At 38.1% G+C, this 14,564-nt stretch overlaps 1 protein-coding gene across 1 annotated transcript in view; it reads right to left on the bottom strand.

Moving 5' to 3' along the window:
- The window catches only part of atp8a2 (ATPase phospholipid transporting 8A2), a 701,479-nt gene that overhangs the window by 271,180 nt on the left and 415,735 nt on the right, over positions 1-14,564 (bottom strand). The window contains exons 23-26 of the mRNA XM_048597580.1: positions 11,648-11,732; positions 8,752-8,891; positions 6,764-6,902; positions 3,828-3,892 (exon numbers count right to left, since the gene is read on the bottom strand). Of these exons, the coding sequence (XP_048453537.1) occupies positions 3,828-3,892; positions 6,764-6,902; positions 8,752-8,891; positions 11,648-11,732 (429 nt within the window). The remainder of the gene's footprint in view (positions 1-3,827; positions 3,893-6,763; positions 6,903-8,751; positions 8,892-11,647; positions 11,733-14,564) is intronic.

Here is a 14,564-nt window from a genome sequence, read left to right as displayed (position 1 = left end):
ATCCAGCTCTGCACCTTGTTGTCACTAAAGATACTGTGTACTGTTTTGGCCTCCTTACCTAAGAAAGGACATAGTTGTTTTAAAAGGGGAGCTATATCAGTTCACGAGACTAATTCATGCGATGAAGGATTGCCTATGAAAAGCAATTGAATGGATTAGGCCTATGTTTGCATTATTTAGATTACAGGCAAACTCAAAGTTATACAAGCCAGAAGTATGATAAATTCAGCCATTAAATTACTTGAGGACTCTTCATTGCTATCGATGGCTTTGATGTTCTCGTTGTCTTAAGCATCAAGGAAGGCAGAAACTCTAATGTAAAATCCAAATTTAATGTACAATCTTGTTTAAAAAAAAACTCCGTAGTCACCACAGTGCACACTTCTTTTGATAAACAATTACGACTGGTCATGAAATCGTCCATTACCTTCACTCGAGCATCAGTTATAAATCAGAAATTGCCACTGTTACCAGAAACTCATGGATTGCATTGCATTACAGTGATGTAGCTGTGCAGTATAGTATTTCCTATTTTTTAAAATTCACATTATCTCTGCACAAGTATAGATAAACTGAAAAATCCAAATCTGTAAAGTATTTTAAATTGTAAATCTGTGTTGTTTTTAAACAGCACACCCCTATGCTATGAGAAATTTTCCTTCTGGTAAGACAGACAGTTAAAATTAACTAATGTTTAAGGTGTCTAAGAAATCTACAGGCTTTTTTTTTATTCACTCATTCATGAGTTGTGGGTGTCGCTGGCTAGGCCAGCATTTATTGCATATCCCTAACTGCCCTGGAGAAGTGGGTAGTGAGCTACCTTTTTGAACTGTTGCAGTTATTGGACAGTAAGCATACCCACAGTGCTATAAGACTTTCCACTTGACTGGTGCATGTGCACAAAATTATAAACTCAAGTCTGGATTGGCGAAGCAGACTATGTATACTGAGTACAGATGGTGTTTAAGCAACAAATTGCATTGCTAAAGCTGTACTTGATGTGCTCATGTCCTATTATCCTATCTGCTGAAGCAATAGCTTCCAGCATAATCTGGTAGTAAATTGAAAAAATTCTGACCTTCAAATGGTGGTGAAAAATCCTGATCCCAGTGGTGTGATCCTTCCCTCATTCTGTAATGTCCTCTAGCCCAACGTGCCTTTGGGATCCCTGTACTCCTGCAATTCTGACATCCTGTACATTCCTCACTTTAATCAGCCCACCATTATAACTGTGTTTTCAGTTGCTTTAGCCCCAAGCTTTGGAATGCCCCACCAAAACTTTAACACCTCTCTTTTCCCTCAACTTTTAAAGTATTCCTTAAAACAGATGTTTTTGACCAAACATTTAGCTATCAATTCTGGTAGTTCCTTCTGTAGCTCCACGTCATATTTTGATTGAGAAGATTCTTAACATGTATCTTGGAATGTTTTGTTACACTAAAGGTGTTATACTGTCGTAGGTTACTTTTGTTGCTATTAATCTATCTTGCTAAGCTCCATTATTAAGCCAGATAAATCAGCAGTGTCCTGGAATATTACTGACCTGTCTGTTTAAAATACTAGATTAACAAGTCTATCAGAGGGTTAGTTTTGTTCTGTGCTTCCATGAATAAGTTAATATAATTCAACTCTACCTTTTATCCACTCCTTCAGAAATAGTTTTGTCTATTTTCAGAAAAATAGGACCAAAATATTTTTTAATTGTTAAGTGTTTTGGTTTTAAAAAATTCCCATGGCATGTTTCCTGAGCAGTGAGCTATTCCAGGAATTAGAAGATAGGTGGAAATGACACATTGGCTCCAATATTTTGCTAAGATTTATGAGGCATACACAGCTGGTTTGACACCTAATTTTTCATTCAACCATGTCAAGAAAAGATTGGCCTGTTGTGTCATGACCTCTCCACCTCATCATGATCTCAACTGAAAAATCCCAGTGCAGAGAATCATGGCTGAAGTCACTGATCACTTCAGCACCAACTAGCTATGTCATTTGACTGCTATTGAGTTCTACTGTGCTATTGAATGAGTTCACAGATTACATATAACTGATAATAATTAATGTTCCCTCTATACTTTGCTTTTTAACATATTTTTTATATCGTTGGCCTGATTAATGAAGTCCAAGTTTGAATGAGTATATATTTACCAATCTTCCTGAAAAGCTCCTCAGTTTGGATGCCAAAGTTTAAATAAAATTAAAACAAATCAAAACATGCTATGATTTAGTGTCACTATGGAATCATGATAACCAGCCTCAATAACACACACTCCAGCTGTCATCCACAAGTCATGGCAATGTGCCGACTGCCTTTCAATCGGCAGTGCTATTCATTTCCAACAGTTAAAATGTTCCGTGACTTCCTATATTCTATTTTAAAATGTTGCTTCAGCTAGCCAGTTGTCATTTTAAATGACAGATTCTCTAGCAATGAATTACAAACTTAGAATAAACCTTTTCAAGACTAATATATAACAGTTAAACAACTTTCAACATTCCTGTGTCACAAATCTAACATGTGAAAGGAATGAGGGTAAAATAATAATGCAGGTCAAACATTTTTTAATCAAGTAAGTTTGTGTGTAATAGGCTTTTACAGCTTTGTCTGTGCCTGTCTCAGTTGCTGACTGCTCACAAACAGTAATTATACAAGTCAGATACACCGGCTAGCCCATCAGTCAAAATATTACAGGTATAGTGACTCTACACCCAACTCAACAAAACAAGCTACGTAGGAACACCACATAGCACCAACAGCAATTGTTTATATTTCTGGTCCAAAATATCTATCTATTGAGCCTTTGTCTTCATTTATTCTCAGTACCAAATGTCCACATTTTGTTTATTTTTATAGTGCCCTTGCACTTTATCCTTATACCATTTCCTCCCGTCATAAAGTTCATAAGAGCAGGACGGCCTAAAACATGAATTTCACCATGACTGAAAAAAAGTAAAATTAATTCTGGTGGCAACTACCTTCCCGCCTCCAACCAAGATGGATCCTCAAATAGTAATTTCACATACAAAAATGCATTTATTGAAATCACGCCATTACAGTTATATTTCTGAGTAAAATAACCTTCCAGTGAAAAGCCAATGCCTCTTATTACTCCTAATTTTTCCCACACTTTGAACATGTCAATTCCTAGGTTCCACAGCATTTTTGAAGACAGGAGGAACAACCTCTTAAGCTACTATTTTATTTGTTCCTTTCTTAAAGAGCAGTCTAGTGAGGATTTCTGTACTAACTCTTATTACAACTACATGGTGTCACCTAGTGTCTGTTCAATACTTTCTTGAGCGACGAGATTCAGGTTGAGAACTGGCAGGGTGAAGAGGTGGGAAGAAGGATCTGTTTCTACATTATTGAAAAGTCAGAGTCTGAGTAAGAATCAAATCTGAGATTCAAACTTGGAATCTGAAGATTTGGAATCAACCACTAGGTAGCAATTCAGTCAAAAAGCAAATCTGTCCAGCGAGTGCCCTTCTCTGTGTGGAGAAGAGTCTAATCTCCACTTCTAGCCGCCATTCTGTGGCATCTTGGTATGGCATTTGTCATACTGAGATTAAATAGCACTAAATTACTTCAACAATAATGATAGTTCTTTTATGAAGAAATTCAAACTGAAAGCAGCACAAATCATACTACAACTTATTTACAACTAAAATGCCTATGTACTTTCAGAATTTGAATAGGTGAGAAATGTTGCAGGCACTAAATGGTGGAAAGTATTACAATTCTGAATGGAAAGTTTCATAACTCACAAAAGATAAATGCTTTAAGGTCTAAAATCTGGACAAGATTTGAAAGGAATGGAATGACTTACATCTAAAGAATCTTCATTCACTATGAGTAGTGACATACTTTGGGACACAAGTTTACATGAATAACCTGTCAAAAGAACAGAAGCAAGCAACAGTTGAAAAATATCAATTCTTTTCTAAATACAACACAGACATGTAGAAAGATCACAGAGCAACATTTTGACTAGATTTCTTTTTATTTGCCAAATTCCAGTCAAAGGTATGAATATTTTGAAAATTTCTAAGGAAAATAACTTTTCACCTCTGGGTATGGGACACTCCCAACTTGTATATAATGCAATTATCTGTGAAACAACTTTTAGGACTTTCCTGACAAGGCAGCTTCAGCTGAACCCTTGTAATGACTAAGTTGTTAAAATTATGGTTCATCCAGCACTGAACCATAAATATCAGTAAAATTCCAGTTTCAATCTTCAAAGCATGCTCAAGTTCAGTGATATCAACGGGCACAATGTTTCAGTATTCCTACATATGGGGTGGAAAGAAGGAGGAATGGTGTCAAAGTAAGGTAATGAAAGTTTACACTTGTAATTTCTATCCAGTAATGTCTGTTATGATCTATGAATTTATGGACACTGGGTAAACATGGGTTGGGTTTATTTGTGACCTCTAAGGAAAAAATACACAGCAACTCCAACAATTAGTCTTCTACATCTGACTCTAATTTACAAAAATAGACTTTTCATCCACTCTCCCAGTTCATATAATTTTAATGAGTCCCCAACTCATTTAACTTGGTACTATTCACCACTTCCCTAATCAAGTGGCACTATTCCTCTCTCACTGAGAGTTCAAGCTGATAACTGCACCTCCAGTTCATGCCAGCAATTGCTGCTCCTACCCAGTTCAATAATTTTAGGGCCTAAACTCTCCCTTGTCCCAGTGCCCCCACTCCACACAGGCTTGTTACCACATAGCCTGCCATTACACACGCCTGCTGTTAGCCACTAACAGTCCCCATTAACAACTATTCACCCTCCCAGTCTGATCGTTAGCAACTCCTTTGTCTGTCCAACTGTCTTTCTCTCTCTTTGGGCTCTATCCTATCATTTACTCCCTACCCCACCCACCTCCCTATTTTCTGCATATAAACCGATGTTTTCCCAGCCACCATCAGTTCTGAGGAAGGGTCACCGGACCCGAAACATTAATTCTGATTTTTCCTTCACAAATGCTGCCAGACCTGCTGGGCTTTTCCAGCAACTTTGGTTTTGTTGCTGCCCCTACCTTATTCAATTAATGATGGCAGATTCCTTTCTCCCACCTCAAAATATTGGTTCTAGTTTCCAGCAATGCTTTCCCACACCCCAAAAAACTGCTCTCAAACAGTGGTGGTATGTAATACTGTGATGCAAAAGCTCCACAGCTTTTAAAAGAGACGGAAGACACTACCCCATTCTACTCAAAGAATATTACTGTCAATGTTGTATTGAAGGAATATGGATGAACAAGATCCAATTTGCTTTGGCAAAATCTAGGAGGAATCAGCTATTTAGAGTTTAAAATCAGTAGAATTAAAATTCTACCAGAAATTTTGATGATCGTACAGCTGTTGCAAATGAAGGTTATATGACTGAATGAACTCAAGGGAGGGTTCTTGACATCCTTCAGCTTATTCAATAAGAATTTATTCTGAACAAAAACCATCTCTTTAACCATTGGTCATACAAATCAACACAAATCACTTACTATTTAACAATTCTAAATTTGGAGTTTGTCTTAATTAATTCTTTTTTCCTATTGGTTTCATTTATGCAATCTATTTAACATAATAAAATGCTGCAAAGTGTCTCATAAAAACAAGATAGAAACTTTAAATCTGAAATTATCTTTCTAATCAATGCTTCTGATAGATAACTGCAACATACCAACAGTAATGTACTCAGAAGTAATAAGAAATTTTTAAAAAAATTATGCATTATAATGGGACTCTTATCTAATTACAACCTGCATAAAGCACCAATCTTCTTCAATGTGTCAGAGAGCTGGGCTAGGATTATGATATGGTCATCTTATGAAGACCACCTTTGAATTGAATAACTTGAAGTTGCTCCAAATTCATTACTTTCTGAATCATATATAATGACATTTAACTATTTCACTTCTGGACAAAGGTATGTGTATCCTTCAGTTAACGATGGGCAGAACTAGTTCTGAGTTTCCCAGAGAATTGTGCAAATTGCCATCATCTTTTGAATTGTTGTTAACACTCATTTGATCAGAAGCGGTTACTGAACCTATCATTGTTGGTATTTGCTGAACTGCAAGTGATTTCGATAGAGAGACTGACTTCATTGAAGCCAACATGAAAATTTTTTTCCCAGTTGTTCAATTTGGGCCAGAGTGATCAATCATAATTCAGTTTTGTGTATTTGAAATTTACAACTCTGTAGAAGGCTACAACATTATTAAACAATCTATCAGGTTAGATGACATTCCCCACATTACTGAAGATGGAAACTGAACAGGTCCAAACATTTTCTTGAAGAAGCTCTCTCCAGGTGTTATACTAAAAAGATTAATATTCACAAATCAAGACTCAGTCCTTGCACCCTCTGAGGTTACCTATTCCAGTAAACAGCTCAAGAGGGGTCTTACAAAATGAATTCTGTGTACCAGTGAAAAAATCAGTATCCTTTAAGACAAACTAATTGGTGCAACTCTTCAAAAGGCTGGTTACATGAATTTATATCAATGATTTTAGTTTAATCTAAATACAGCTGCTACCTCACATTCTGTAATCCCAGCAGTGTAACATCAATTCAAGGTAACTTCAACATCCTTGCCTTCACAATTTGTCAATTGAACTTAAATTTTAAAAATGTATAGGAATTTAGTTATACATATTTAATAATGTGTATCTTATATGACAATCCTATTGAACCATTCAACATTAAAAGCACTAAAATGTATGTGGGGGAGTTGAAAGTGGACACACCTATATTGATTGCAGTTTCTTGCTTATCACCTGTCAGAACCCATATTTTGATTTCAGCTTTCATTAGTGTTGCTATGGTTTCAGGTACTCCGTTCTGAAGACGATCTTCAATGGCAGTTGCTCCAAGCAGCAGCAGATTCTGAAAAATAGGTTTGTGGAAAAAGTATTATGCAAATTCTAAAGTTTACACGATATAAGAATTTCCAACGTTTCACAAGGAATGTAAAACAAATGAATATTGGGGGGGGTTAAGCAGTCTGTGAGTATTTAAATGCCCATGTACGTTTTACACAGTTAAAAGCACTTTTTAAATGTAAATTGTTCTTGTAATCACAAGACACTGAGGCCAAAAGTTCTATTCCTACAACAGAAAACAGTTTGTATAGAAAAAGGATAAAAGGATAAATGACTTGGTGTCACACAGCATCATATATTCACCAAGCCTTTTGAAGAACAACACTAACTTCTTGATCTGAAGTCAATTAACAAACATGAAAATACTTCACACTGTCAATGACTCTTAAGTTGTTCATTCACTTTTCCCAAATGATTAGTTTTTTTCTTAAATTTCTAATTTCATTCTTTCAATTAGCATTCAGTGTTAAATGACACATTCTTTCGTCAAATGGTTTTCTTTATAATATGTTAAAAGTGTTAACGCTGCTGCACTCTGCTGTAGATAACTGAAATAACACTTCTACACAGAAATTACAAAAGAGGAAATTACAAAGCAGAGAATACAATATTTTCTCAACCAATTTAAGTTGGTACAAACTCACCACATTATCACTTGTGTAACTCTGCCTGTTCTGTTTCTATATCTTATTATTACCTATTCTCTCAACCATTTACTTGACCTGGGATTAAAAATGTACATTGTCTCTGTGTCAGGCAAGACTACAGCATCAGTGAATTTCAGCCTCTCAACCGATATATTTCTAGCATCTGTCCTAAATGTCTGATATTTAATCTTATATCAATGACTCTTAACCCAAATGAATCTAATAAAGGAATGCAGGAGAACCGTCTGTACCGAGAGAGTGGTTAGGATGTGGAACTCATTACCATATGGTATAGCTGAGATTACCAGCATAGGTGCATTTAAGGGGAAGCTAGATAAACGTAAGTGAGAAAATAGTTGTAGGTTAAAGGCCAACAGGGTTAGATGAAGAGTGTGGAAGGAGGTTAATGTGGAATATAAACATTGGCATGACTGTTTCTGGCTGGCACATTATTGATTGCATGTAAAGTTTTCTTTGTGTCAATGCTACATAAATTAGCAAGCTAATGAAATGCAGCAATAAACCTTGCCAGGTTATAGTCCAACAGGTTTATTTGAAAACAAAGCTTTTGGAGCCTCGTTCCTTCTTCAGGTGTAACACCTGAAGGAGGACTGAATGAGGCTACAAAAGCTTGTGCTTTCAAATGATTGGACTATAACCTGGTGTTGTGTGATTTCTGACCTTCTCCACCTCAGTCCGACACCGGCACCTCCACATCATGGCAATAAACCTTGACAGATCAAATAATTTTAAATTTATATTTCTCTCCCATAAAGAGAAAATCTCCCTTTTTTATGTCAGCTTCATTCCTCAGTCAAGAAGGTAGAAAGTCAACTGTCCCCAAAGACTCTGCATCCCACACTGCTGCGATCATTCAGTGACATTAGCATCTAAACCTAGCTGCTAACTGAAAATCAACTTATCCACAATTCTTCAGCAGTAGTAGCTGCCAGAAGGCCCAATAAAAATAAACCTTGCCAATGATTGGCCTTAACAAATCCTGGCAAATTTACTTTTGGGTTATAACTCGTGAAGTGAGATCTGTACACTGGGACTCATCTGGACAGAATATAAATGAATCCCTAAGGTGAACTAATAGAGAATAGTGCCATGCTGATTTCTTTCATGCTTTCTCTCCACTCAGTATCAGTTTTGAGGTCTGTCCACAACAGTGACATGTATAATGCAGCAGTAATCAGTTCTTACTTTTTCTATGAGTTCATAGGATTCTTCCAATTTGGTGGTTCTGTCCTGAAGAGCAATGCTGGCTTTGTTATAAATTTGTACCCACTGCTTGTAGTCATGCAATTCCAGATCAGTATAAGCAAAGCATAAAGTCCTTAAACCTGAAAAAGAAATCAGACTTTTTTTTAACATCAAATGATCAATTATGAGGAATAATTTGGGGAAGTGAACCCAAAGCAAATCAAAATTAGTTAAGGGTAGGGAATATACATCTACGTTGGACACAAAACCAGAAATAAGGTGGCTGAAATTGATACACCATTCTCCAAGTTTAGTTTGCCAGCATGTTCCCACCTCTAGAGCATTTTAAAAGTGGATGGTTGGGGGTAGGGTGGGAGCGGTGCAGCAGTTACTTCTCCAGATGCAGCAGGGAGTCAGCGCAGGCTTGAAAGTTTGCATAAGAGCACTGTGGAAGTGACCATTAGAATTTCTCAGTCAGCAGTCAAGATCCCCAGGTGGGCAAAATCCCAGCACACATGCATGTAAACCATCTCTTGGCAGCTGAGCAGAGGGCCAGTACTCCAACTAAGTTTTTAAACCACACCCCATCCTTGCACCACCACCCACCACACCCCACCCTCCCCTACCAACCCATCCCATGGCTAGCTCTGTTAGATGATCAATCTCATCATTTTTCAAAAAAGTCCTCAAGAGGACAGCTCCATCTTGAGCCATGCTCTCCTTCTCTTATCATCTCTGATGGTAGGACTGGTGATCTCTCACGGCCAGAGAGCTAACTGTTCAAACATCTGGCCTCAACACCAAAACAATACCACCACTGACAGTAAATTAAATAATTTTACCACGAGAAGAAAGGGACTCAGAGAACAAAAATGGCTGACTTTGAAGAACATATGACTGGCGCAAAGGTGAAAGAGCACAAAGAAAATGAAAAGAATCACTGCTGCTTTGAAACAAAAATTCTTGACATCTGTCGTCATCCAGCAGTTAGGTTTTTAATATGGGCAGTCAAGTGCTTTTAACCTGACTGGCAAAAATACAATGGAGTAACAATGTTGAAATCACATTTGTCTATTTCAGTTACACAAATGTTATCTTTCTTCCACTTATTTCTGAGCTTACACTCCTCTCACTAATAACTCTCCTTCTCACCAAATGGAAATTTGTACCATTCCCTGAAGTATGTTTCCCAGCCAGGGCTATTTAGTCAATTGGATAGGGATTCCACCCATTTCCCAATTAAGTCTGTGGTGGGAAGGCCCATGCAGAGCCTTCCTGCTGCGTTACCAATTGAGGTCTTATGTGGGCAAATAAGTGCCTTATCCTGTCACTACTGTAATAACCCAGAGACAGGATAGAGGGGAAAGGGGAAAGAACCTGTTACATTTGCGAACATGATAAGCAAATGGTGTGTTCGTTTGTGGCTCCCTGCCAGGGTATCTTATTCAAGGCACCCAATGTCCAATCGAGGAGTTGACTTTGGGAAAGAGGGGGCTGCTGAGGGGCAAGCATTTATCCTCGCTGATGACTCCCTATCTTCATCACACACAATCTGGATTTCTCCACAATGTGGCCCCCAAGTACGCTGTTTGCCACTATCTTCCCTGTGGAGATGCTGGGTGTAGAAGAGCTGTTGGACCATGACTGGCTGGCAATTCAGTGGGCGGGACTCCAATTCCCAGAGTCCTCAATCCTGATGGAAAGCCTGCCATTGTCTGTCATGTGCATAAGTGTCACAAGATATACTGGGCCTTTCAGAAAAGAGGTAACGCAAGAATTTACGTTGCCCCCATGAAGTCCAGCTCGCGATGTTTAAATGCGTTGACTGGGAATGCAGCATTTGGCAGTTTCTCCTCTTTACTTCCTAGCACATCATGTTAACTGGTTAAAAGCATATACATCTGAGGAAAAGGAATTAGACTGACTGCTTTTCTAAACAGCACTACATGTTACCTGCTCAGGTAAATTCATTTTTGTATGACATAGTGAAGATAATTCCAGATATATAGGCCTCCTTCCAAGGGCTTACCTCCATAGTGTTAAGCCCAGTCTCCAGAGATTGTTTAAAACAAAATTCCATTTTATAATGCACTTTTCACAACCATCAGACATCTCAAAGCGCTTCACAGCTAATGATGTATATCTGAAGTGCGTCATTGTTGTTATACATTAAACTCACAAAATGTCAGAGTAAGGGAGCAAGGTTCAGCTACTGCATTTTTACATCACAATGTTTGATAGCAACCTACCCAGGCATCATCCATGGCAGATTCTGAACACATTTCCACAACTACCTATAATGGCATAGTTAACAGAAACATGGGAACACCATCATAACTTGGGAACAACATGACCACTGAATCTTCACTGTCACTTGCCTCAAAATCCTGGAATTCCCTAACGTCACTGAAGGTATACTTACACAACATGGACCGCAGTGGTTCAAGGCACGATCTCACACCATCTTTCCATTATAGAAACAACAACTCATAAATAAATTTAAAAAAAACCATTCTTCTAGCAACATAAGGAATGAGGATACCATGTCTAGTAAAGCTGTTTAATCGGCAAGTGTTCCAAATGCAGTTAACTCCTGGGCGTCAACAAAATATACTTAATATTAATGGCCTCAAGGCTGCTTTCCCTGATTTTCATTATTGAACAATTGTCCAAGGATCATTTAATCTTCTAGATATTTGCTTATTGCCAGCGTACAAACCATCTGGTAATGTCACCATTGCTGCGATTGTAAATACTGACTCGTGATTTTGGGCAATAAAAAGAACCACCTTGAATTGCTGGTCAGAGTAAACTTGCCAATATTTTGTTCAATGTCTGGGTGTAGTTAAATGCTCCGTTATGTCACGTAAAGCATATCAGTTCAGAGTTTTCTTACCTTCTGTAGCAAACTGTTCAAGGTGATTTAATGTCTGACATCTGTGTTTTGAGGAGTCAGATAGTCTTTGAAAAATGACATCATCCTGTTAAAAAGAAAAACTGTCATGGTTTCAGTTTTTAATTTTTTTTCTAAATTCTGTAGGAATGCAAGAGAATCTGCTCTGAAAAAGTAATTATTTTCTGATATAGCGGCATGTAACTGAGAACCATTTCCCATGGTAGTTGAAAAACATGCAGGCTCAGGATTTGTACTTTTGTAATCATCAGAATGCAAATATTAAGAAAAGATCTAATGGGATACTGGAAATGTTGTGCAACAAGGAATTTCTACATTGTTTTTGATTGGTAGAAATGGAACAGTGATACTTTAGTTGTTGCAGCTTCCAACAGATTTTCCCAGCATTGAGTATATATGCACACAAGCCTGCACTGTAATAACTTAGCTTTCAATTATTGGGATTCAATTATTCTTTCAAGCTGCATATATAAATTGTACAGCGAATGGGCAGGAACTCTTCAGCTCTTAAATCAGGAAGAACACAGTAGCAAGTATTAATTTAAAGTGATATTTTAACATTTGTTTTACACATCTATAGTCTCTGAATCATGCTGTGATACAGTTCAGTGGGTTCCAGCCATCACGTGTGTCCAAACCTCTGTTACCATGATATTCTGCCATTTTGACTGGGTGTAATCATGTCCAATATTCCCTGTAATTATTTTTCTGCTGCAGGGACTTCTGAAGCCTGTGCACAGCAGTAGCTTCTGGAAGCAGAAGCCAATGACATACTGAGTCTGACACAAATCAGCATGCACTAAACTTCCCAATGGCTGCACGGTCATGGAACTCAGAGGGGGTGCTGATCATATTACTAGCTAATAGTTACATAAATTTTCCACCAAATGTCCTGAGATACTGAACTAGAGCTGCAATTCTTACTTTGTCTGCTACCTAATCACGAAAGCTAACTGTACTGCTGTACACTAACTGAGGGGCATTTCAACTAAGTTGAACTCTCTCAGCATAGACCAGTAACGGAGCATGGGACTTGCTGGATCTATAAGCTTCAGTATACCACTGTTCATTGTAATTACTCGATTAGTTAAGCAAGAAGTTCATAATCTGCAGACATCTTTTTCCTCTGGGTAGTGATTTTTATTACTTGCAGTGTATTTTTCTTTGGCTGCACAGACATTTATTGAATCCTTTAGTGAATTCAGTGATGAGTTAGCTTCTTGAACTGCTACAGATGTATTGCTTCAGCTTTAAGGGCATTGGTGAGATCACATCTCAAAAACTGGATGCTGTTTTGGCCTCGATGTTTATGGAAGTATATAAATAGATGGACGAGGTACAGAGGAGATTGACTAGATTGATACACGTGATCCAGTTGTCTTACGAGGAAAGGTTTGAAAGACTGAGCTCGCTTCCACTGGAGTTTAGAAGAGTGAAGGGAGTCTTGACACCTCCTATACATGATGTTGAACCAATTAGCCTAACTTCTATTGTTGGAGAAGTATTGGAATCAATTAAGGAAGTAACAGCAGAACATTTGGAAAATCATAATCGAATCAAGTAGAGTCAGCATGACTTCATGACAGGGAAATCATATTGTATTTGGAGTTCCAGAAGGCACTTGACAAGGTACCTTACAAAAGGTAAAGTCATAAGAGCCCACAGAGTTGGAAGTAGTATATTGCCATGGGTCCAGAATTCGTCATGGCAGGAAACAGTGAGCGGGGATGAGAGTTTTTTTTTAAGATTGGCAACCTGTAGCCAGTGGAGTTCCACAGGAATCAAGGATGCTGGGATTGCAACGCTTTACAATATAGATTAATGACTTGGTGGAAAGAAGTGAAAATGCAGTAGTGAAACTTACAGATGATGCAAAAATAAGTGGTAAGGTAGGTTGTGAGGGAGATACATACAGTTTATGGAGGGATATTGACAGGTTGGGTAGGTGGGCACAAAGCTGACAAATGGAATATAATGTGGAAAAAATGTGAAGCTGTTAATCTTGAAAGGGAGAACAAAAGAAAAGAATTAAAAAGGAGAAAAAAAAAACACAAAGCTGCAACACAAAGGCACTTGGGAATACTTGTACATGAAACACAGAAACATGGCACACAGGTACAGCAGGTAATTAGGAAGACTATTGGAATGTTAGCCCTTACTTCAAGAGGGTTGGAGTATAAGAGCAGTTAAAGTCTTATTGCAACTGTACGAGGTGCTGGTGAGACCACATCTGGAATACAATGAGCAGTTTCGATACCCTTATTTAAAAAAAGATACCATTTCATTGGAGACAGTTCAGAGAAGGTTTACTCGGATGATCCCCAGTATGGATGGATTGTTATATGAGCAAAGGCTAAACAGGTTGGGACTCTGCTCCCTGGAGTTTAGAAGAATGAGAGCTAATCTCATTGAAACAAAGATTTTCAAGGGGTTTGACAGGGTAAATGCTGAGAGGATATTTCCCCTCATGGGAGTCTAGTCTCAGAATAAACAGGTGCCAATTTAAGACTGAGATTGGGAGGAATTTCTTCTCTTAGAGGGTTAAGTAACTTTGGAACTCCTTGCTACAGAGCTGTGGGAGCAGAGTCCTCGTGTATATTTAAAGCTGAGAAAGATAGATTCTTGATCAAGAGGGGAATGAAAGATTACACGGAAAGGAGGGGAAGTGGACGGGAGTAAAGCTGGATCAGCCATGATCCTATTTAATGGCAGGCTCGAGGGACTGAACAACCTACTCCTGTTCCTGTTTCTTATGGTCTTATGAATGGTCTTTAGGTGAATGTGGAAAGCATGGGTCTAGAAGTAAGGGGCACGATTTAAAATTAACGGTGGCTTCTTAGGACACACATTAGTAGAAATGTTTTCTCTCGGAGTGAAGACACTTGAGAACTCTGCCTCA

The sequence above is a fragment of the Rhincodon typus genome, chromosome 6 (assembly GCF_021869965.1).
Source record: "Rhincodon typus isolate 14 chromosome 6, sRhiTyp1.1, whole genome shotgun sequence".
In the NCBI taxonomy this organism is placed as follows: Eukaryota; Metazoa; Chordata; class Chondrichthyes; order Orectolobiformes; family Rhincodontidae; genus Rhincodon; species Rhincodon typus.
Note: the sequence above shows the minus strand (reverse complement) of the source record. Positions and strands in the feature narration are given on the sequence as shown.